This window comes from Ochotona princeps, chromosome 14, assembly GCF_030435755.1.
Source record: "Ochotona princeps isolate mOchPri1 chromosome 14, mOchPri1.hap1, whole genome shotgun sequence".
NCBI lineage: Eukaryota > Metazoa > Chordata > Mammalia > Lagomorpha > Ochotonidae > Ochotona > Ochotona princeps.
This window is the reverse complement of record NC_080845.1, coordinates 18,018,540-18,044,025: the sequence shown is the minus strand read 5'-3', so window position 1 is coordinate 18,044,025 and position 25,486 is coordinate 18,018,540. Positions and strand designations below refer to the sequence as shown.

The 25,486-nt window shown below is 39.6% G+C and overlaps 1 protein-coding gene across 1 annotated transcript in view; it reads right to left on the bottom strand.

Annotated features, from left to right (window-relative positions):
* Positions 1 to 5,085: 5,085 nt before the first annotated feature.
* The window catches only part of PTBP3 (polypyrimidine tract binding protein 3), an 83,477-nt gene continuing 63,076 nt past the window's right edge, over positions 5,086 to 25,486 (bottom strand). Inside the window, exons 7-14 of the mRNA XM_058672301.1 lie at positions 25,182 to 25,356; positions 18,149 to 18,226; positions 17,501 to 17,640; positions 17,228 to 17,261; positions 14,527 to 14,619; positions 13,540 to 13,756; positions 10,262 to 10,339; positions 5,086 to 10,132 (exon numbers count right to left, since the gene is read on the bottom strand). Of these exons, the coding sequence (XP_058528284.1) occupies positions 10,000 to 10,132; positions 10,262 to 10,339; positions 13,540 to 13,756; positions 14,527 to 14,619; positions 17,228 to 17,261; positions 17,501 to 17,640; positions 18,149 to 18,226; positions 25,182 to 25,356 (948 nt within the window). The 3' untranslated portion in view covers positions 5,086 to 9,999. The remainder of the gene's footprint in view (positions 10,133 to 10,261; positions 10,340 to 13,539; positions 13,757 to 14,526; positions 14,620 to 17,227; positions 17,262 to 17,500; positions 17,641 to 18,148; positions 18,227 to 25,181; positions 25,357 to 25,486) is intronic.

Sequence of the window (25,486 nt, the reverse complement as noted above, 5' to 3'; positions counted from 1 at the left end):
TCTGAGCAAATTTTTATAGATGTTTTTGAATAAGCACTTCTTTGTATTTTATTTGTTTCTAAGATCATTTCCAGAAGCTTGATGTGCTGGTGGTTCCGTTCCCCTGGAGGGGTCAGCAGCATCCTGATGCTCTCACCACAGACGCCCATCTTCAGAGCCTTGTCTTCATGGCCCCAGCCTGGCAACACTGTTCAAGGAAGCTCAAGTGAAGGCCAGACCATGTTCAACTCTAAATTTGTTTATGCAAGAAAAGTGTTGAAAACTTTGAGATGATGTGTGATTATTAGTTAACCTTACAACTGCCTAGTGTTAGGAGTTACCATGCAGAAAACTGTCGAGGGTGTGATATTTCCAATTGAGTGTCGGGAGAGAAGATAACCTCCCTATGTCACGGTTTAGTTGCTTGAAGAGTAATTGTTTTTGTATCGAAGTCAGAAAGCTTATTTTAGAATTTCTTTCTCCACTAACTACAAAGCTTTCCATTCTTTTCTATTCAGTTTTTTCCTTCTGCTGTCTTCTACATTCATTTAATAAAACTTTCGAAAAACTTATTTTGAAAGGTAAAGTGACAGCAACAGAAGGGGAGACATGCAGAGAAACATACACACCCAGAGACAGAAACAGAGGGGGCTGGGGAAGTTTTCTTCATTGGTTCACTTCATTGGTCCAATAGCTATGTCTGGGCCAGGTTGAAGCTAGGGGACACACACACACACACACAAACACACGTTCAACAATTTTGCTTTTCCAATCTCTGGAGTCTTAACTCCCTGCACAAATGCCATAGACTTCAGTCCATAAGGTTGAAGGACAAAGAGCTTTTTGGAGAGCCTAGCTCCTACGCCTACATTAGGTGTTACAGGCTGAATTAGGTCTCCTTGGAGTTCGTGTTGACAACTGCGGTTTTTGTGAATTTACAGGATTAAAAGACACCTAGAGAACTAGTACAAAATTCATTATGGGTGTTACTGTGAGGGGGCCCGGCCAGATCCACCTTCAGTGTGGAGGGAATCTCACCCAACTGGCAGGGAGCCTGGATAGAACACAAACGCAGAATAAGGGAAAGCTGCTCTCAGAGCAGGAGCCATTTACTCCTGACTAGTAAACATCAGCACTCCAATTGAGGGCAATCTTGGACTCTGTGATTTGTACCATACCTCCCCAACCCCACCCCTCCCTCCCGGCCAGCTGCCTGGCCTTTAGCCTTAGCTTATTTGAGAGTTACACCAGCTATTGTGGTGCCAAGGCCTGGGATTTTGCCTAACCCATGCTACCCACCTCTTTGGTTGTCCATCTCAAAGCCAGCCTATGATAGAACTTCTCAGCCACTTTGATTGTATGAGCCAATTCCCCTAGTAAATCTTTCTGTCAATCTATCAGTCTAGCCTATTGGTTCTTTGCAAAGACCCCAATTCAAAGAGTACCTCAAAATGGCACACTGTTTACAATAAAAAAAAAAGCCACAATTTCAAGGGAATCTTTAAAATGTTAAGTAAAATGAGGTTGTGAGCCAGCCATAACGCACTGTTGGGTCAGAACTAGACATCACACCCCAGTGCTCCAACAAGAGACATGGCTATCCCATCCAGTTTCTGAACCATTAAGCCCAACACTTGAGCCACACAGTGTTTTCACAATGCTGACATTCCATTTTGGAGCACTGGTTCAAGCTCCAGTTGCTCCACTTCTGATCCAGCTTCCTGTTAATGTGCTTAGGAAGGCGGTGGGAGATGGCTTTAGTGCTCAGCATACTGCTACCTGCACGGGAGATCAGGTAGGAGCTCCTAGTTCTTGGCTTTGGATTTGCTCGGAATTGGATGTTGTTGACATTTGGGGAGTAATCCAGTGTGTAGAAGATCTCCCCATCATTTTCAAATAAATGCATTCTAAAATACACTAATGTTAGTATTAAGTTTTGGTAAGCCTTGTGGCCAGTATCCTCCTAAGTTGACAGAAAACCAGGTAGGTCTTTCCAGCTTCCTTAAAAATGGACTCATCCAGGGCCCAACAGCATGGTCCAGCAGCTAAAGTCCTCGCCTTGAACACGCCAGGATCCCATATGGGCGCCGGTTCTAACCCCGGCAGCTCCACTTCCCATCCAGCTCCCTGCTTGTGGCCTGGGAGAACAGTCGAGGACAGCCCAGAGTCTTGGGACTCTGCACCTGCGTGGGAGACCTGGAAAGAGGTTCCTGGCTCCTGGCTTTGGATCGGTGCAGCACTGGCCATTGCGCTCCCTTGGGGAGTGAATCAATCATTGGACGGAAGATCTTCCTCTCTGTCTCTCCTCCTCTCTGTAGATCTGATTTGTAATAAAAATAAATAAATCTTTTAAAAAATAGATTAGTCTGCCAGGTCATGCTTACAGTTATGAAAACAAGCCTAGGGCCCGGTGGCATGGCCTAGCGGCTAAAGTTCTCGCCTTGAAAGCCCCGGGATCCCATATGGGCGCCAGTTCTAATCCCGGCAGCTCCACATCCCATCCAGCTCCCTGCTTGTGGCCTGGGGAAGCAGTTGAGGATGGCCCAAAGCTTTGGGACCCTGCACCCGCGTGGGAGACCTGGAAGGGGTTCCTGGTTCCCGGTTTCGGATCGGCGCGCATCAGCCCGTTGCAGCTCACTTGGGGAGTGAATTATCGGACGTAAGATCTTCCTCTCTGTCTCTTCTCCTCTGTGTATATCTGGCTGTAATAAAAATGAATAAATCTTTAAAAAAAAAAGATGCTAATACATCCCTTCAAATATTACAATGTATTTGAATAACTGAATTGGAAATTTAAAAAAAAAAAAAAAAGAAAGAAAACAAGCCTAAAATGCACTATATACTTATATATATCTACATATATTTTCTGAATCTAGTTGGGGGTAACACTATTTAGAAAGACAGAATTAAGTTTTTGTTTTGACCACAAACCATGTGTAGGTATGTCACAGTGGGACAACGGCAGGATACACGTGAGAGCTCTAAGGCACAGTTCGGGCCATGGAATCCTGTATTCTAACAGGGTTTTAATACCGTGTAGCTTAACAAAATGTTATGCATTCCTAAAAGGTAGTCACCATGTGTTCAAATAACTTTTAAAAAATAACTTTTTATTTGAAAGGCAAAATGACAGAGGAGGGAAGGAAAGAGAGAGCTATCTCTCGTCCACTGGTGCCTTCCCCAAATGCCTGTAACAGCTGTGGCTAAGCCAGAAACTACATCAGCACCCCACATGGGTGTAAGGAACGCAAGCCCATGCGCCCCATGGCTTGCCTCCCAAGAGCCAGAACCCAGGCAACTCAGCAGATGCGGTGGCTGATCTGAGGCACGCTGATTGCTCAAGGAATTTCTAATGAGTACGGCTATGGAATTGTGTCTCCCACCCCCAACCCCAATTTGAGTTTAAATCATAGTCCCAAATAAGTTTTTTTTAAAAGAATTAAAGTAGGGTCCAGTGCGGTAGCCTAGCGGCTAAAGCCCTTGTCTCAGACACACCAGGTCCCATATGGGGTTCTAATCCTGGTAGCCCTGCTTCCCATCCAGCTCCCTGCCTGTGGCCTGGGAAAGGACAGCACAAAAGGCTTGGGACCCTGTACCCACGTGGGAGAATCGGAAGCAACTCTGGGATCCTGGCTTCAGTTCGGCTCAGCTCCGGTCATTGCAGTCACTTGGGAAGTAAATCAGTGGAAGGAAGATCTTCTTTCCTGTCTCTTCTCTCTGTACATCTAACTTTCCAATAAAAGTTTAAAAATAAAATTTTTTTAAAAAGTTAACATAAAACAAGATTATATAGGCTGATCCTAATGTTCTGTAGCACTTGTAAGGGACTAGGACACGGACACACACACACACACCCCCGCAGGAGAGCACTGGCAGGGAGGGATGGGTTCTGTGAACCCAGGAACAAGGCCTTGGTAGCAAGTCAGCACCGCAGGCTGCTTGATTGTGGACTTTGGCCTCTCCATCACCAGGAAAAACACAACATCCGGGCCACTATATTTTTGAAGAAACTTCTCAGATGTACAACATGAAGCTACATTTTTAATGTCTGATACATGGGTGGGAATTTTTGTACTTTGGCAAGAAACACTGCCACCATGGATTCAGTCATGAATGACTGAGTTTTTTTTGTCATTTTCAGAACACACGAGCCTGCAGTGAGTGTGTACAGACCTTCAGAACCATGATGGCAACATAGCAGCACTCAACAGTATAGCTCTGCCAATATGGGAGGACCCGGGTTTAAGGCTGGAGCCTGCAGTTAATTGTGAAGGGGACTAGGTGGTCTCTACGACCCCTTTATGCTCAAAGTAACTGCATGCCTTTTAATGATGGCTGAAGCCCTGGGCTGTGCAAACAAGCAGTTCACAACCAATCAAATTTAGAAAAGCCTCATTTGGCCACATGATTTCTTTTTCTAATGAAAATGCCTCTTATGCTAAAATCAAATGACAGAGGTTTTATATGCAAGCTAGCAAAGGATCAATAGTGAATACCAGATTTCCAATTACATTAAAAACAAACGCTCACACCCAAGACCCTAGCATGAAAACTTCACTGGGACTGCTTAGTCTCTCAGTTTCCCTTTAAGGAACAGGGAGGTGAAACATGTGTCAGGAAAAGCATCAGCGGGTGACTGTACTACTCTATAACTCAAAGCACCCCGTTAGAGCTCACATTTCACATTTCAAGGCAGATGCATACTAGCACCACAGGGACGACCAAAACTGACTTTAACTGGAACCTGTTCCAACTCCAGTGAGCCAATGTTCACACAGGGGAGAAAGAATGAGAGGGTGTGGGCCAAGCAAGCATGCTAACAAGGATTGGCGCTCACAGGAGAATGCCTCAGTGAGGTGCCATTCAGGATTGAAAAAAACAAAAGTCCAAAAAATAAAAACTTTTTTTCCTGCCAAAGTTACTGCTAAATTTAAAGAGAAAGTTATTAGACTTGGTTCCCCCTACCTCGTTTTTAATGTTTGAAGACATGTTTGTTATTCTCTATGATAAATTCAGATGGATGGCTATGGAAAAGAAAAGATGACATTATTAGAATTACAGGTGAGACAAGCAGAAACCCAAAGTATAGACAAGAACACAGAAAAATTCTTAAGAGAGTACAGATGTCATGATATTTATTAAAAGGCATGCTATCATGTGGTACCTGTTAGGAAAAGAGATTAGAGATATCAAGTAATAGTCAACAAACATACAAACCGAATGAAAATGGAATATACTGTAGTATACAGAAGCTTGAAGTAACCATGCACTACGCATTTAAAAATATGTTTTTTTAATATTTTATCATCTCTTTGCATTTATTACATAAATCACTTCAACAATCACATAGTCCTTTTCTTCCAATACCACAAACTGTTACAAATGAAAGCTGGTACTGCTGTTTATCAAAATATACAAGACAATTGATGTTTTATATAAAATCACTTTATATGTTAACTTGTTCCCAAAAAGCTTTTCTCTTTTTTTGGCCTGGCTAAAAAAAGAAAAGTTGTTATAAATATTTACAGCATTTTCTTCTGATAGATGAAACATTCTTAGAAACCAAAACAAGGGACTTTTATGAACAGACCACATGAAACATGAGATAGCGTCAGAGGCTCCCAGCTGTGCTATTTTTCTTCTTAAATACAGTACTGAAAATGCCCACCAAACCTTGCCATCCTAAATGTTCTGTTCACATTTGAACTCCACCTTTTCTCCAAGTAGTCTATTTACCAATAGGAAACAGAAAGTAAAGGCTGTTCTGCCTTGGTTCTTTCAGAAAGGAGCTTGGGGAAAACGCTTGAGAGAGAGGCGTTAAAAACCACAATAGTCAGTCTTTGGTCAGAGCAATAAGGTGACATTTTGATGGAAATCTTGGCTTGGTCAGCAATTTTTATAATTAGCATTTTCTGGACTTGAGACGCATTTTAATAGGATCTGGGTGACAATGGTAAAAAAAAAAAAAGGAGGATAGAAAAAAAAAGACCAGAGTACGCTTTTCAACAACATCAAAAATAGCTATTTAAATATCTGCTATTACACCTACTTCAGAGACTCCAGAAAACAACACCAAGTAGCAACAACAAAAACCTGCCGGCAGAGCTACTTCAGTTGGTATAGGCAGCCTCCAATCATGACTGTTATCATCAAGGTCACTGGACCAGACAAACATCCCTGGCTGCCTAGAACACATGCCTCAGGTACAAAAAAAGAGGGGGCTGTCACAAACACTGAGAACAGCCGGGTTCTGTTCCTGGACGGGCACAGGCTCTAACGAAGATCATGTGCTGAGGGCAAAACTGTAACTGAAGCTATATTTACATAGTTACAATGCTCTGCTTGCATGAGTGTGTGGGACCATGGTCGGTTAAAACTGTACTGTACATATTTCCTGAAGACCAGAATGCGGATACTACCTTAGTCTCAAAAAAGAAGAAAAGCTCAAGTAAGACTACTGAAGAAGGCACATAAACTTTGGTCCTGTTTTGTTTTTCTCCCTCTATAAAACCCCCAAACTAAGATGTTCATCTTTTTGTTTTTTTTTTTTTAAACCATTTACTATTAGCTGTTAGAATTTTCTCTGAAAACTGCAAACCCTCTTGCAGATAACAACACAGCTCTTTTAAGACAGCTGAGTTACAGTTCAAAATTTTGTGCAATTAAATTTCCTTTAGCACAATAGAACATCTTAACTGGCAGTTTTACTGTTGTTAACAGATCAAGACACAGGAAAGGCTAAGAAAAATGCTTTACACATAGTTATGTTCTCTTTTTGGTTTGACAAATAGCAGTACACATTAGGTTTTCTAAGAGCTAGGCTGAGAGTTCGACAAATCTAGGATTTTAAATGATTCACTAGCTGGGGGTGGGATGGGAGATCGCACTTTTTGAGTTTGTCTCTTTTTTTGTCTTGTGCCCAAAAACATTTAACGGGAACAAAAGAGAAACAATTTACAAATGTGGCTGCCTGATTACAAGGAGGATTTTGCAAACTTTTTATGAAATTGAAGAGAGATGAATGCTACTTCTTCAACTGTCACAAACTCTTGAAGTTTGCCACATGAGAAACATGATCTGTTCTTAAAAGGAGTAAGGCAGACAGACACTGTGTCCCAAACTCTGAGTCCTGCAACCTCCAATGGCAAGATCAGAAACACTGCTTTTGTCTTGAAGAATGTTTGATTAACTGCTATTCAAATCATTCAATCTCAAAGTAAAACATGTTGTCTTAGACAATGTTAAATGTGTACTGCTATTTTTATAGTCCTGAATACATATATATGCTGTGTAAAAGTTAAGATATCTTGAAAAGTGATCAAATACTCCTTAAAGCAATTAAAAATAAGATACTATTGCAAACAATTTAAAAATAAACCATTGCCTAGAAGATATGGAATAAATGCATGCCAAAACAATACAAAGATACAGTCCACCACCCTGATGTTTTGTCTTTTCACAAAATACACCAACACAAATACTGTAGACCTCTATAAATCAAACAGCAAATTAGCTCAGTATGGACAACATTCATGTGCTACAGCTAGTTTTAGACACAACTGATGGCTTCAACCATGCTCTTAAAATAATATGCCACTTCTCCAAATTTAATTTGGTTAAATTTTTTTTGTCAATAAATTAAAATGTATGTCATGTGCATATGTATATACAACATTAGAAGAGTGTGTGTTGTTTATACACTTATCTATTACAGACACACTCGCACGCACACACACATATCTACACAAATCCCTGAAGAGGATTCAAATGTTCTCTTCCAGATTTAAAGGCCATTCCCTACTTCAAAATTACATTCAACACCAACATGATCTCCCTTCTGCTCTACGTAACTTGCTACACTTATGCTGGATGGTCTGAGACTCATGATTTACTGATTACACAGTTCCAATTCAAAGCAAAAGAAACAGTCTAATATGCCACGAGAACTTTCATCGTGCCAGGGTAAAAATGAGCACATTTGGGGAGATTTCTCCAAGAAGTTTTTCCCCTCTTTCCTACTCAGTATTTAGGTAATTGGGGGAAAAACTACCTAGACAAATTATTTTAATCCTCTATTCCGTTAACAGTAAACCGATGGATTTTCAAAGTCACAACATTGTGCCTACCAACTGTTATTCAGTATTGACCGAATTCGGCTTTTAAACAATCTTTATGATCTCTTGAAGCCTTATTCTGTGAAAATTTCTTTCCAAAAATCTCCCTATGTTCATATTAATGGTGAGAATAAAGAAAAAAATTAGATATTGTATTTAAAAAGCCGAGATGAGCAACTTTGAAGAAAGTATAAAAGGAGTGGACAAAAGAGACCCCGCTGATAAATTCTGCTCTAAAAATGTGATAAAGCACTGAAGGAACAATTTACAAAGGCAAAGTTTCTTCTTGAAAAGAAATAGTTTGACATTATATAATCACTGAAGCAACAAACAGACTATTACATTCAACCAAAAGAGACAGGTTTGGAGCCCGAAATAGTTAGCCTTTTCATACTCCAAACACATGAGCATTCAGTAATGCAGTTACATTTAAGAAAGAAAAGCAAGTTCTTACTTGAGTACAGAGAAGAACCAAGTAACCCTGAGACAATTCTGAAGGGTAATAAAATTAGATACAATCTGGAAACAGAGATTGAATTCTAGAGCCTCCAATTGGTGTGTGACAACTGGCAATGACCGCCATCACTCACAATGGAAGAAGGCCTACAAGGATGCGCTGAGTTTTCCCTCTACTTCTCACCTTTCCCTAGCCCATCTACACCAAAGCACCAAAAATTTGAATAAAAACTATTACTTACTGAAAAGCATTTAAAATTGCAATTAAAAAAAAAAACTTTAAAATCCTTACCAAAATAGGCAAAACAAAATAAAATGCTCACCAAGCCCACAATATAGCTTTGAAGATATTTAGATAAAACTCTAACCTATTTTATCTTAAGCACATTATAAGGCACATAAGAAATTAAGTAAATACACAGTAATTCTGAATAAGTACTAGAGATTATAGTGGTACAAAAAACCCTTGAGATTTTTTTTCTAAAAGAAGACCTACCAAAAATAACTTTTAAAAAATCTGTCAAACCATGATACCTGAATTATTTCTTAAGAGTGTAAACGTTTTTTATTTTCTGAAAATTATAAAAGTAGTTTGCAATGTAAGCAGGATTGTTTCTCTTTAAAATTTTCCCAAGATCATATTATATTACTCAACAAATAAGTGTCACTTTGAAATTGAAAACATGATTTTTCTGACAAAATCATTAATTACTCTGACAACTTGATTGATCCTGGCTGGATTCCACTTAATTTCCCTGGGGACAGCTGAGACTTCATTTTTCTAAATAGCTTTTAAAAAGTAAGTCATATAGCATTCAAAGGAGTGTCATACAATGAAAGAGAGGAACCACTGAAAGAAAACATGGAAGTTTATAGGTCTGCTCCTAACACAATGTTTATGTCTAACAATCAATCAACTTATGACAAGTATTTGACATAATTTATAAGTGAATGCAATTTCTGAAGGGGGTTAAATTCTCAATCAAAGTTAAAAACTTGGTTGTAAGTGATTTAAATACTTACATCAAGTAATTTGAAAGTCCGCATATTTAAATTTTGAAAAGTACAAAGGAGTTTAGAAATACTGGATAAGGCTGATCTGGACCCAAACTAAAACAAGGTCTGGACCCATCAGGAGAATGTCTGTCCTCTTGAAATTCAATTTAATGCAGGAAATTAAATTACTGGAATTTTTTTTCCCTGGGTTTTGTTCCTGAAGCTTATTTTCATAGAAACCATGGTTCAAAGTAAAAACAAACCTTTGATCACACGGTGACAGGGAGGGGGAAATGGGAAAAAGAACATCCCTTGATTTTTTGTGGCCATAACTTGAAAAAGACAGAAAGTTGTTTTGTGAAAGAGGCAGAATTGGTCTTGAGCTGCTTCCATCTACGTCTGAAGGTTTTACTGAAGTTATGGTCCATGTTTAGGGGAAAAATTCACAGGAAGGTCAGATTGTAGACTTTGAGAAGGAAACTCTGAGGTGGTGGTTTTCTCCAAGGTCATGGTTATGAAGTTCTATGAGGGCCTGGATTGCTTCTTCCACAGATCCCAACTGAATGAGTGCCATTTTTCGATCTTTCCTGAAAATGGTTTAAGAAATATTTTAGATTGTTTCCAAACTTTTCTTTGCTATCAGAAGACTTCACTCACTAAAAATGTGCATGCCATATCAAACAAGGCTAATGTATTTCTTGAAAGCAAGGACTTACTGAAAGAATTTAAAAGCTTTCACTGAACATCCAGCTTCTGTGAATAAGTTCTTCAGGTCATCCACTGTAACAGAAGGGCTGTGAAACACAAGGGTCAACTGTTAGCCTTGATTCTCAAAAGAAGCCAGGACGAACAACCATCACTTTATACATCTCAAATAGAATCATCAAGCCACACAATGGAGACAGAAATGACATGAAAAACATTCCACACCAATTTGCCTCCAAAGAATGGAATTTTGTGGGCCCAGCGCCATGGCCTAGCGGCTAAAGTCCTCGCCTTGAACGCCAGGATCCCATATGGGCGCCGGTTCTAATCCCGGCAGCTCCACTTCCCATCCAGCTCCCTGCTTGTGGCCTGGGAAAGCAGTCGAGGATGGCCCAAAGCCTTGGGACTCTGCACCCGTGTGGGAGACCTGGAGGAGGTTCCTGGATCCTGGCTTCGGATCAGCATAGCATCAGCAGTTGCGCTCACTTGGGGAGTAAATCATCGTACGGAAGATCTTCCTCTCTATCTCTCCTGCTCTCTGTATATCTGACCTCCCAGTAAAAATAAATAAATCTTTGTAAAAAAAAAAAAGAATGGAACTTTGTCTTCATCTTTGCAAGCACACATGGGCAAGAAAATAAAGGACAAAATCTGTCAACATTTATTCTTTCAAAGACATTACTTACACTCTACAGGCTTCACTAATTAACTCGAGTACTCCCAAAGTTCCTGCTCTAGCCTGAGCTCCACATAGCCACTGCTTTCAGGGTACTTGGTACTGTTTGGCAGCCAGCTCACCATCACTCTTGCTTCCTAATGTTCATACTTGGGTACTCCCCTCTCATACTGAACACAGCAGTCCTCTATGACCCCTAGGATAATGAGGAAATGCTATTATCTGTCTTCACATGATGACACCCTCGCCCAGCATTTTGGTCAGCAGTTTTACCAAGAGGCTGTAAGTTTCCACCCAGGTAAGTCACCTATGGACTTCTGATTCACAGCAAGAGAATGAAACAATGAGTATTTAGCACTCCATGTCACACTGCTAAGCTTCAAGACAATGAATATTTGGGATTCTACGTCACCTTGCTAAGCTTCAGGGCGACCTGTTACAAAGCAATAGATAAGACAGTCAAATGACTAAGAGCTGATTCCTGGTCTTCTCATGACTGCTAGCAAGCACTGGCTGTGCCGAAGGACTGAAGTTTGCACCCTGCTTCCTCCTTGCTTGGTACTTACCCTGAGCCTCAGTTTCAGTAATAAAATGAAACTAGCGACTACCTCAAACAGTAAAAATAATCAAAATAACCTAAAAAAGAGAAAAAAACTATTTCCACAAAGTTTGCAAGTTGAATCTGTTTTGTGTTAAGAATGTAAAAAGACATAAAAGAAAAAAAAAGTACTGTGAATAAACTGAAAACAACAGGATATGTTATCGTGGTTACCAGTGACTAGAAGTCACGGGGCTTTGAGAAGTTCCGTCTGGAATGATGAAGAGGCTCTCCAGATGGATAAAGGTAATGGTTGTACAATAATGTCAGTGAACTTCATGTGAGTTTTTACTGCACTGTACAGTTACAAGTAGTTAAATGATTAATTATATGTTATGTTGCTGTTGGGCAGGTAAGTACTTGGCACAGTGGTTAAGATGCTGTTTGGGATGCACAGATCCTACAGACTGGTTTGAATCCTGGCTCTACTCTGGATTTCAGCTTCCTGTTACTGCGCTCTTGGAAGGCAACAGCAATGGCTCCGGTAGTTGGGTTTCCTGTCACCCACTTGGGAGACTTGGACTGAATTCCTGGCTCCTGGCTTTGCTTGGCATTAGGGGAGTGAACCAGCACTTAGCCTGCTTTTCAAATAAAAAATAAACCATTTCTAAAACTGTGGATCAACGTTGTGGCACTGGATAAATCTCTACTCCTCTCTGCCTTTCAAATGAATAAGTCTTTTTAAAAAATTAATGTTCTTTCCTCTTCTACCTACATGCCACTATGTAGGTTGCAACCATCAACCACCTCCTATACAATGTATCCTATTAAGAAGTTACCAGCAACAGGTGTTTGCAACAGCATCTAATTGTTGCCCATTTACATTACTCAAGTGATGAGTTATTGAATTTCTAGAACCATGTAACCTGTATGCTTTTTTCCTAAGTGACTTGCCTGTCTTTCCTAAGTGACATGGAATTTTATTTACTGCCCAAGAAAGATTTCCTAGTCTAACCAGAGATCAGTGGGAAGGCTGGGTATTCAACATAGACTTGGCATTATTTTCCTTTCCTAATCAGTGTGCCTATCCTCATTCTCAACAATCAATGCTAGAGAACTTTATCTCTGTATTTCACCTCCTTGGTCTTTAAAATTTTATGTACACACATATACCATCCAAAACTTATACCCCATCTTTCCAAAGTTTATTTCCTTACATGTATGTATTTAAATTACACAATAGTTATTCTGCTTGGCCAAGGCAAGATTTAACACAGGGGATCCATGAGTTTTGTCTGAAGAGCTACACGGTAATTATCTTAAAATTTGTGAACCAGATCTCTTCTCTGTTGCAACTATTCAGCTCTCCCGTTGCAGCTCAGAACAACCAGATAATATGCGAATGAGGGAGAACAGCTGTTACATGAAACTTAATGGAAGGTGAAACTTGAATTTTAAACGGCTTCTCCAAGTCACGAAATATTTTTCTTATACATTTACTTCCAATCATTTTACCATGTAAAACTCCTTAGCTTACCGGTGACATAAAAACAAGCACAGGTAGAATTTCCTCATTCCCTGGTTTATTCAAATAATAATTAAAGAACACATTCAATACAACACTGGCTAACAGACCAGCAGAGTGGTCACAGGAAAATCACTTTCAGCTTTTAAGTAAATGAACATTCTCAGTATTAAGCTTTACCTCTTACAGATAAACATTACAGACTTGTTACTAAATTTGAAGAGAAATCAATTCACAATATTAGCGCTACTGATGACTAAGTATGTACCGATGGATTATTTCTGTAACATTTATTATTATGCCCTTTTGTAAATGAAATGTCTTCAATTTTTTTATTTGAAGGAAAATTTTAAATCATTGGTATCATTCACTTTTGGAGTACAGGAGTGATGATACAACCTTAAGGTATAACAGATATGCAATATTACAACAAATTGATGACTAGGGTAATCACTAAATTAGAATAATTTCAGAGCTGCTACAGCTTCCAAATCATATATCTTAAGTGTATCAATCATCTAAATGAATTAATAATTTATAAGGTACATACGGAATGTTAGAAAGATGCAATGTGGCTGATGGTGGAAAGATATTCTGGAAGTTTTTAGACCCAGGCTTCTTAAAGCGATGCAGAGGACTATTGGTGAAATCCTTGGTCAGGCCTTGGTCCTCTTGTCCTTCTCGAGGGAGCTGAACTGCCTGATGTTTGGACAACGTAGCACGAAGCACTTTTCCATAAAGTCTCTGACCACTTAGATGGTTCATTGCTGGTATTAAAAAAAAAAAAAAGGGAGAGGGGAATGTTGGGTATTAAGACAGACTCCAAGTAATATTTGCCTAGATTAAATTATTTTTATTTAGTCATTTAAAATTGTACTGTCAGTTATGAAGACCAAATGTTTTAAGTTCAAAAGCACTCAGGAAAAATGTATTTCATTGTTTCATTTTATAGGAAGCTACAGAATACTTAGAATAATACAGGCACTTAAGAGATGGTTACCAAATATATTCATTTTATCTCAAGCGAAACATTTTTCTAAAATCCTAAATAGTTAAATATTTTAATTTTTAAAAATTTATTTGAAAGGCAAGTTTCCTGCTAATGCCCCTGGGGATGCCTGGGCGCTTTGATCTGCATGGGAGACATGCGGGAGTCTCCCTGCCCAGGTCCAGCCATTGTGGTCATTTGAGGAATGAATCAGTGGGTACAAGTTTTTCTTTCTCTCCTCCTTTCTGTAACTCTTTCAAATGAATAATTAAAAAGAAAAAAAGATCAAACACCAACAACATTCAAGTAGGTAAGTACTTTCAACTTATAAGTGATAATTTTTTAATTTCTTAAAACACACAATTATAAACAGTAATGGAGACATTACCACAAACTAAAAATAAAACAAAACAAAAAACCAAAAACCCCACACCAACCTGTTACCTTTGTAAAATTACATATACCCATTAGCAATGAGTATGCTTATTCTGAAAGAAAATTCACACCAAAAGGGGGCAAGTTATCATTATCATAACTAATCACTAATACCTAGTTGAGCTTGATTTGCGTCTGCCATCTGAACCAAGGCATTTTCTTTTTTATTAAACATAATCTTCACTCGATGTACATCACCATACACTCCTAATTAAAATAAAACAATACAACTTTAATGTCTACATTGTATAATGTGTAATTATTTTAATTAACAAAGTTTCTTCCCATATTATCTCCTTTAGCAATTTCACACATATTCATCCAAAGTTTTATCTCATCTAAACACTAAACTTAAGTTGTCTCAAACAGACTCACCCCCCCCCAACCCACTTTCTTCTCTACTTCCAGTGTGCACCTTCTTCAGTGAGCTTGTTCTAGTGAGATACTTACCTGGAAGCCAAGTCTTCTAACCTTTTCCTTTCCTTAATCTCATATACCTAATCAGTCATCAGGATTTACAGGATCCCCAGCCTAAAGATTTCTCACATTTGTCCATTTCTCTCCATTCTCTTTATCAACCAAATCCAGCAGCCTCCTAATCAATTTTATCACCTTTTTCTGTACCAGTGATGCCCCAAAGTGGGTCCTGCATCCCAGAAAATAAGCAAGATGACTCACTAGGAGGGTGTGTCACGAAAATAATCAAACTCTTATCTATACTCATCTGTCTATACAAACCAACATAAAATTTGACATTTTGTTAAGCTTAAAAATATGTGATGGTGCTTCAAAAAGTTCATGGAAAACTGAACCAAAAGATACGTTAATTTTGGTGCACTTTCCTGAAAGTCATAGATAGTTTTTTTCATATAAACTTTCATGAATGTTTCGAACACTGTATCCAAAAATTTCCAAAGCTTTTGCAGCAAAATAAACTTATTTTTAACTCCATTTGTCACAAACTGCTTGAATTACTCTTTGTATAAAGGAAATTTCAGGCAGCAGGTTCTGCAGTTGAATGGTTCTCTTTTTTTTCCCACCCAGTGCATTGTAACATATCAGAATTTATTTGCTACAAGGTGTCAATGTTATAGAAAGGTCTCAACAACGGCATCCCTACCATACTTTGTAACACAATGACAGAATGACTATGAAAACCCTCAAAGAACACAAGGCACTGCTGGCTTGAGTACTTACAAGAATTGAACTGCAGGGCCCGGCGGCATGGCCTAGTGGCTAAAGTCCTCGCCTTGAAAGCCCCGGGATCCCATATGGTCGCCGGTTCTAGTCCCGGCAGCTCCACTTCCCATCCAGCTCCCTGCTTGTGGCCTGGGAAAGCAGGAGAGGATGGCCCAATGCTTTGGGACCCTGCACCTGCATGGGAAACCCGGAAGAGGTTCCTGGTTCCCGGCATCGGATTGGTGCGTACCGGCCCGTTGTGGCTCACTTGGGGAGTGAAACATCGGATGGAAGATCTTCCTCTCTGTCTCTCCTCCTCTCTGTATATCTGGCTTTCCAATAATAATAAAATCTTAAAAAAAAAAAAAAAAAGAACTGAACTGAAAAATGAATGGTATTTTAAAATTTAAAACAAAACGATGTCCTAAATTTTCTCCTCTTCTCAGAAATAACAAGTAGCCAAAGAGGATATTCTTTAGAAAGCTAAACTGTGTGGACAGTTATAAAATGAGGACAAAATTCATTATTTTTATGAAAAAAAAAAAAAACATGCTTTGGTTAAAAAGTCCTGAGTGTGTATACTAATATCTAATTATTTAAATCACACAAATGTATCACTGATAAAAGCTTTAACAGTGACTACTAAGAGCATGAAGAAAAAAATTTCTTTGGAGTAATGGAAATCTACAATAGGACTATAGTGCTGGCTGCACAAGCTACAGCAGGTGAACTGCATTAACGTATGCCTCAATATCTCAGAAATGTTACTTAGAAAAAAAGCACCTGTCACCACTCGAAGACGCGAGATCAATTTTCTACGTTATAAAAATCTTACAAATGCAGAGTAGCAGTAAGTTTTAACACCACTTAAAATATTCAAATACAAATTCTGATGTCCCTTTAACAGGAAAAACGGAACTTTTCTAGAGTACAATGAAAGGATTAGTTTGCAAAACTAGTAAAATTAAAGTTACAGCAATGCTGAAATATTCTCATTTAGATTCCAATCTTTATGATGTATATTCTTCAATTACAGTAAGCTAAGAGCAAATACTGAAATAATCAGCCTTTGGAACATTGAACCAAAATGAAATTACTATATAAATGTGTGCTAAAATCATTGTTTTTAATTTTGAAGAAAATAGTCTAAAAGTCTAGAGACTATTTTTTTTTGTCTGATGTACAAAGTCTGGAGACTATTCTAAAAACCTGAATCTCATTATTACACTCTGCTGGTTCTTACAGTTTTTAACCATATAGCTTAAAACCCCCTCCCAACCTTGCCCTGGCCCACTCGTCTCTCTCCCTGGCTTTCCTTCACTTCCATGGTGCAAGCCCTCCTCCCCTCTTTCTCATGGCTAGTACCCGCCATCAGGCTGACTCTTCCTCATTTCTCACCCAGCAGGCAGTAGCATTACAACTTCCACTGACTCCCTCAACTAGGTTAGGGTCCTGCCTTAGGCTCCTATTACCACTTCTACTTCCCCCATTACAAAACTTCATGGTAATGTCTAACTCTCACTGCTCTATCTTTAGGGTCAAACACACTACTTGGTATATAAAGGAAGTCAAATAAAGATTACAAAATGTGCTCAATTCCCAGCTACAAACATTAAAAGCAGGAAAATTAACTTACCAAATAGGATAAAAAGCCCATGTGGTGTGACAAGCTGTTTGAAAAGAAGAACAAAAAACTGTCTGAATCAATAATGGAAAATAATTTTATGTGAACAGCAATATGACAACTGATATTGTTAAAAACACTGCTTTATGCTTCCTCTATATAAACTAGTTATGGGTTTTAATTAAAATTCTTCTGACAAACTCAGGCATTTAACTTAAATTCAATCAAGATCAGAAACTACTTATCATCTACTTGAAACCCCACTTAATACACTCTTCAACTCACATCAGGATTGAGGTTGGTGACAAGCAGAACAGAATTCCCGGGTATCCCAGTGCCCCCAGGAATGGCCATCCTTCCAGTAACGGCAGGGGGAGTGATTGCAAGGGGACCAAGAGCTCCAGGAACAGCTGGAACTGACAGACCTTTGAAAACAACCAGAAGCAAGTCATGCTCTAGTCACCTGGGGAACTCCTTTTAAAGAAGGTCAATAGAAAATGTTTACTCATGTAAATATTTTCTGGACACACACACTTTGTATGAAGTGCCAAGAAAAGCATGAAGAACAAATGACAGAGAAAGCTCAAAATAGAAATGGTAAGCTTATTAGCAGAGGCAAAAGCAGTTCATATATTACTTTTTTCCTCATTTATTTCATATACTAGGATAGCAAATATGAAGTTATTTAATCAAAGGATGTCACCTGTGCCAATTACAAATATAAACACTACAGATCACAAAATGGAATTACTGGAGTTAAAAACTGACCCAGAGAACGCAATGTACAACCATGAGAGTGTTTGCACCACACACGTTTGTGTGTTTGGTAGAAATAAGGCCTGAATTGTGCATGCTTCCAATGTAACACTTTTTATCATACCAAGTTTCTAAAAAATACAGAACTTCGTAACAAATTAATTTTAAAAGAATCACCTGTAGCTTGAGGAAATCCAATGGCTGGGGCAAATCCAGCAGCCCCTGCATATGGTGAAGAAATTATACCTGGTGTGCCTAAGGGAGAAGAGAAGCTAATATAAATTTACTGTTTTATATGAATATTCTTATCAAAGCAATATAAAATGGCTATAATAAAAGTGTATTATTGAGAGGTTGGTACAAAAGCTCAACTGGCCAATAATTCCCCTGCAAGCGCCAGGATCCTATAGAATGCTAGTTCATGTCCTGGCTGCTCTACCTCCCTTCTAGCTTCCTGCTTATGGCCTGGTAAAGCACTGGAGGGCAGACCAAAACCTTGGGAGTCTGCATCTGGGTGGAAGAGCCAGAGAAGCTTCAGGCTCCTGGCTTCGGATCGGTTCAGCTCTGGTTGCTGAAACCATTTGGGAAGTGAACCAGTGGATGGCAGATCTTTCTCTTTCTCATTCCTCCCTGCAAAGAAACCTTTTCAATAAAAAGTAAATCTTCAAAGTTTATTATTGAAAGAGATTCTGTTAAAAAGTAAACATTTAGTCAACAGGTGTCTTCATACATAGGTAAAAGGCCAGAGGACCAAACCTCCTTGAAGCGTGTTCAAAGATCAAAAGTGCAGCTTAGCTGTTTTGTTCTAGATTTTGTTTTGTCCTAGGTTCTTGCTCTAAATACTGCTTCTATACTTAATAAATCTTTAAATGTAACAACTATTAATGAGGTGCTGTACTAATAAAATGAAATACAAAATCTTTATTTTGGGAATCTACAAGCTAAAAGTATAAATACGAATGTTCTTTGGCCTAAGGAAAGACCACAGAGGATTCATCATGACTAACAAGAAGATTTTCTGGAAGTAATACTTCAGGTAGATGTTGAGATTTTCTAATTAAGTCACTGTCATTTAGTGTGAACTAGATGCTGCATGGGGCTCTTTCTCCTGTTACTTTAAGAAGCCTGTTTACTATCGTCAACAAAAACAGAGCAGGCACTGATTTAGTTTGGGACATGCTCTTTCAGGTAATGGTGAGATACTCAAATACAAATATTTGCAAGTAGAAATACAAAGGGGGGGTGTGAGGACTGAGAATAATGATTGTAAGGAAACATACAGATTTGCAAATTACCTACGGAAAGTCACACAAGAGCTCCTCTAAAAGGGCCCGGGAAAAGAACTGAAGAGAGCTAAAGACAGAGCCAGGAACTCTGAGGACACTTCAGTGGTAGGACAAGGAGGAGGAAGATCGCATACGGAAGGGAATGAGAATAACTCTAATAGTAGGGAAAATTCAGCAAATTATAACCCTCAGGACTATAGGAATACTTTCAACAGGGGCTGTATGGGAGGTTCAACAGAGCCCACAGAGAGAAATAAAGGAAAATAAAGAATGTTAGAGAAAGAATGAGAAATGAGATTATAAAAGTCAAAAGGGGGCCCGGCGGCATGGTCTAGTGGCTAAAGTCCTCGCCTTGAAAGCCCCGGGATCCCATATGGGCGCCGGTTCTAATCCCGGCAGCTCCACTTCCCATCCAGCTCCCTGCTTGTGGCCTGGGAAAGCAGTCGAGGACGGCCCAATGCATTGGGACCCTGCACCCGCGTGGGAGACCCGGAAGAGGTTCCGGGTTCCCGGCATCGGATCAGCGCGCACCGGCCCGTTGCGGCTCACTTGGGGAGTGAATCATCGGGACGGAAGATCTTCCTCTCTGTCTCTCCTCCTCTGTGTATATCTGGCTGTAATAAAATGAATAAATCTTTAAAAAAAAAAAAAAAAGTCAAAAGGAGGTCTTAATATTTTTTAAAAAAGATTATTAATTTGGAGTCTTACATGATTGTTTCAAAATGTAAATCAAGAAAATTGGCAGATGGAAAATGGTGATAAGCCTGAGAATGTGTTCTTGGTGAGCTTATGAAAGGAGAGTTACTAAGGAAGAGCACTGCTTGTAGACTGTTTTCCCCTGCAGGAGTATGGCTATCACAGAATGGACAAAATACTCCAAGGTTTAAGAATCTTCAGAAAATTTGAGAAATGAATCTTGTAAGTTTTATATATAATTGCCTATAACTTTTAAGATATTGCTACAACATCATTTAAGTATTTAACATTGATATCTAATGTATGCTAACATTTGAACTGATATCTGCAAAGATGCCTTTGAAGTGTTCATATATGGAAGTGCTAGTGAATATCTGACAATGGAAGTTTCCAGTTTTGAAGACAGTTAAAAATTGAAGAAAAAAATTAGTTACTTCTTTATTGGAAAGGCAGATATACAGAGAAGAGCAGAGACAGAGGACGATCTTCTGTCCGCTGACCCATCCCCCAAGTGACCACAATGGTTGGCGCTGAGCTGAACCAAAGCCAGGAGCCAGGAGCCTCTTTCCAGGTCTCCCTGCTTTGGGCCATCCTCAACTGCTTTCCCAGGCCACAAGCAGGGAGCTGGAAGGGAAGTGGGACCGCTGAGATATGACCCAACATCATATGGGATCCTGTCACATGCAAGGCGAGGACTTTAGCCACTAGAAGTCAACACTTTTAAAAGCTCATATAATTTCACTATCTTCATTAAAGAGAAGTTTTAAGAAACCACAGGTAGAGAACCAGCTAGTACTGTGATTCTTTTTATGACAAGAAATTTAAGGTACAAAGAAAGGTTTGAAGAGAAACATAATTTCTTTTGTGTTCAGTAACGGGTCAATCCTTTGACTCTGGAGTTTTCTGTTGGAGAAGCATACATTTTGTTGCAATTCACATTGGCCTTGATGATGACTATGTTTTGTCAATAAATAGATAGGGAAGACACAGGCCACCTCTGAACACACGTTTTAAGAAGCAGCTCCTCCATCCTTTAAGCTCTGCCAAAAGGAGTGACACCTTCAGTTTGGGCCCTAATCGAAAAGATATGCAGAGGAGAGCTGTACTTGCACAGCTTTAGACAAGGCATGTAAGGGAAACGGGTTAACTGCAGGACCAGTGATGGAGGAAAGAAGACACTGTTAAACTCAGCAAAGCGGCTAACAGATGCAACAGAACACAGAAGAAGGTTTTAGAGAAAAAGGAAGAATTTTTTAGTGGCTTTGTGGCATGTTTTATATATTATTCAGAATGCAAATAAGGACTGTCTTGTTTTTCTTTTTTTATATATATATTCATTTACCTTTATTTGAAAGTCAGATTCACATAAAAAGTTTCAGAGAAAGATCCTTCATCTGCTGGTTCACTCCCCAAGGGGCCACAACCAAAGCCAGGAGCCAGGAGCCAGCAGCCAGGAGCCAGGAGCTTCCTCCAGGTCTCCCACGCGGGTGCAGGGGCCACAGGCTTTGGGCCGTCCCCAACTGCCTTCCCAGGCCACAAGCAGGGAGCTGGATGGAAAGCTGAGCAGCTGGGACTAGAATAGGAGCCCCTATGATGCCCCACTGCATGCAAAGCGAGAACCTTAGCCACTATGCTACCATGCTGGGCCCAAAAGGAAGATTTTGAAAAAACTATCACAGAACTTCCAACAAATAAATAAAAGGATTAACAAATGACTAGCAAAGGCAAATTTTCAATTATTGTTTTCAAGTTATGTATGATTAACAAGAACATTTGTTAACAAAAATTCTAAAGAAATGAGATTAAGGTGCAAACTAGAGAATAATTCAATGTCATGGCATTATTAAAAGTAAGCCAATAAAAATGGTAAGACACAGCTGGTAAGGCTGTTGCTTGGAACTCTCACAAATAAATACTAAAAACAACAACAGTAACAAAAGTAAAAAATTGTAAGAATGACATGGACATGTAATGATTTGATTGTTAATAGCCCTTGCTGGCGTCTGCCTGGAACAATGGTCTTTCAAGACATTTCAGGGGCCCAGCCCACAGCACAGTGAGTTAAACAGCAGGCTGTAGCACCCACATCCCATATGAGCAGATAGGAACCTCAGAACCCAGTTCTGATCCAGCTCCCTGCTATTGCACCTGGAAAAGTACAGGAGATGGCTTATGTCCTTGAGCTCCAGCACCCGTGTAGGACACCCAAATAAAGCTGCTGCCACTTGGATTCTGTCTCACCCAGTCATGGTTTTGGGGCGATTTGGGGAGTAAACTAGTAGATGGAGAGGCAGAGAGAGATCTTCTACCTGCAGTATATACTCAATAGGGAAAAATCAGACAGCTATACAGAGAGGGAACATATTATAAAATATCCTGTTGCAAATTAAAGCACTGTTAAAGAAACATAGCTGATAGTAGTTATGTATTAGATAACATTACTATGTGAGTTCTAATTTCCTAACTTCAATAATTGAACTATATTTAGTAAAAATGTTCTCATTACTAGTTAATAACACAGTTGAGTATTTAGAGACAAAAGGGAACATCTGCAACTACTCTCCACTGGTCTGAGGATGCAGAAAAACACATATCCACACACAAACGTAGATATGCATACACACTATCTATATGTTTATACCTACATATACATCTATAATCAGAGATGAGATACTAAATGTGAAATGTTGTTAAAACCAGAGAATTCAAATGGAAAACATGAGTGTTCTTACTGTTTTTATGGCAACTTAAGGTTTAGACTATAAGCAGGGTATCTTTAAGATGTCACAGTAGGGCCCGGCAGCGTGCCCTAGCGGCTAAAGTCCTCGCCTTGAACGCACCGGGATCCCATATGGGTGCCGGTTCTAATCCTGGCAGCTCCACTTCCCATCCAGTTCCCTGCCTGTGGCCTGGGAAAGCAGTCGAGGACGGCCCAAAGCTTTGGGACCCTGCACCCGCGTGGGAGACCCGGAAGAGGTTCCTGGTTCCCGGCATCGGATCGGCGCGCACCGGCCCGTTGCGGCTCACTTGGGGAGTGAATCATCGGATGGAAGATTTTCCTCTCTGTCTCTCCTCCTCTCTGTATATCTGACTTTGTAATAAAAATAAAAATCTTTTTTTTTAAAAAAAAGATCTCACAGTAACAATTTTTGCAGATACAAAAAAGCACAAATTTGATACAAATAAATAACAAAGAATTCATATCTGGGGCATGGCGCGATAGCACAGTGGTTAAAGTTCTCACCTTGCATGCCAGGATCCCATATGGTCGCCAGTTCTAATCCCGGCGGCCCTGCTTCCCATCCAGCTCCCTGCTTATGGCCTGGGAAAGCAGTCGAGGACGGCCCATGAACCTGTGTGGGAGACTCAGAAGAGCTCCTGGCTCCGCACTGGCTCAGCACCAACCACTGCGGTCACTTGGGGAGTGAACCACTGGATGGAAGATCTTCCTCTCTGTCTCTCCTCCTCTCTGTGTATCTGCCTTTCCAATAAAAATAAAAATAAATCTTTAAAAAAAAAAGAATTCATATCTGGTGTATACAACGAATTAATAAATAAGAATATAAAATGATAAAAATACACATAAAAAGGAAAGATTTAAGGAGAGAAGGAGAAACAGAGAGAAAGATTTTCTGCTCGCTGATTCACTCCCTGAACTGCCACCCATATGGGATCTTGGTATTTGCAAGGTGAGTTTAGCGATTGAGCCACTGCGTCAGGTACCAAAATGCTTTTAGTTTAAAATAGGTACAAAACAATACAAAAATTTAGACAATCATTTGGCAGTCTTAAATCATTAGAGAAATCCTTGTCTGTTTAAAAAAATAAATGGATTAAATGCTGCTTAAGTCTCAATGAGGTATTATTTGGAAAAGAAAATCATATACAGTAATAATACTTTATTCTAAATAAGAAACTATAATTTTGAGAGCTACATTTCCAAAAAGTAGCATATAACAAGCAGTAATTCATTTAAACTGAGCCACCCACTGTATTTTCCTTTAGTAATAAAGTTTACTTGTGGGCCCGGCATGATGGCTCAGTGGCCAGAAGCTCAGCTAGCAAATGCCAGGATCCCAGGATTATGTTCCAGCTGCTCTACTTCCCACCCAGCTCCCTGCTTGTGGTCTGGGAAAGCAGTCGAGGATGGCCCAATGCCTTGGGACCCTGCACCTGTGTGAAGACCTGGAAGAGGCTCCTGGCTCCTGGCTTTGGATCGGCTCAGCTCCAGCTGTTGTGGCCAGTTGGGGAATAAACCAGCAGATGGAAGATCTTTCTCTGCCTCTTCTCTCCACATATCTGTTCTGCCTTTCCAATAGAAATAAAAGATAGTCTACTTGCAATAAAAGATCTCTAAGAAGGTACATGTGCAAAGACACTTTAGAAAGCTGTAATCCTCCTTATTAATGCAAAATCTAACCTTTGGCATTCTTAGACCAGAGTTCTAGCATCCAAACCGCAAACAGCATAAAATAAATTCTGTTGGGGCTGGTGTTGTGATAAAACACGTTGGGCTGCTGCCTGTGACCCTGGCATCCTATTATGGGTGCCTGTTCAAGTCCGAGCTGCTCCACTTCTAATTCAGTTCCCTTTAAAGGCCTAGGAAAGTAGCATGAGAATGACCCAAATGCTTGGGCCTCCACACTCACATGGGAAACTCACAAGAAGCTCTTGACTCGTGGCTGTGGCTTAGCCCAGCTCCGGCCTAAGTCACTGTGGACACTGGAGGAGTGAACCAACCAGTGGGTGGAAGATTTTCTTTCTCTCCCTAGCTCTTCCTTTCAAATAAATCTTAAGAAACAACAAAACAAACAAAAAAAAACAAAACAAAAAAGCAACTTCTCTTCTTTGAGAAAAGAACATATAAATCTAGGTTCTTGATTTAAAATACTAACACTTAAAAGGGAAAAAATATTTTCCTCAAGAGCATTCTATGTAAAACTGTGTTGGCTATAAACCAATATAGCTAAATCAATATTATTATAAAAGACTATTAATTTGAAACAAGGGGTTGGCTGGTTTAAAAAACAAACTTGTAACTCAATTTTGGATACCTATTCGCTTTGCCAGCTAATAAGCAGATTAATGAGCACAGTTGTGGTCTGTGATTTTTTTTTTTTTGCTTTAGAAATCCAGGAAGCAACAAGGTTAACTGATACACATGAATTAAAAAATGAAAACTGTAACTTTAGAAAACTTATTTTGTGGTCCTAAAATAAACTACTCACCAAAAGCAGCAGCCATGGGGGGCTCAAGCGATGGCTGGCCATCGCCCGTGGGAAGGTCTAAGCGAGTGAAGTCTCTGCTCTTGTCATTATTGTATTTCACATTAAGGCTGGTGAGCTTAGAGAAGTCAATGCGCAGAGTGCAGCATGCATTATAGATATTCTGACCATCCAGAGCCTAAAGCATATGAGAAAGGGCTTATGTTTTGGCAAATCAACAACACCAATAAATTAAGTTGCCCCTACTTTCAACAAAGAGTGGGTGTAAAGTAGTGAGTACTGAACTAAAAGCCAAAGATTTGCATTTA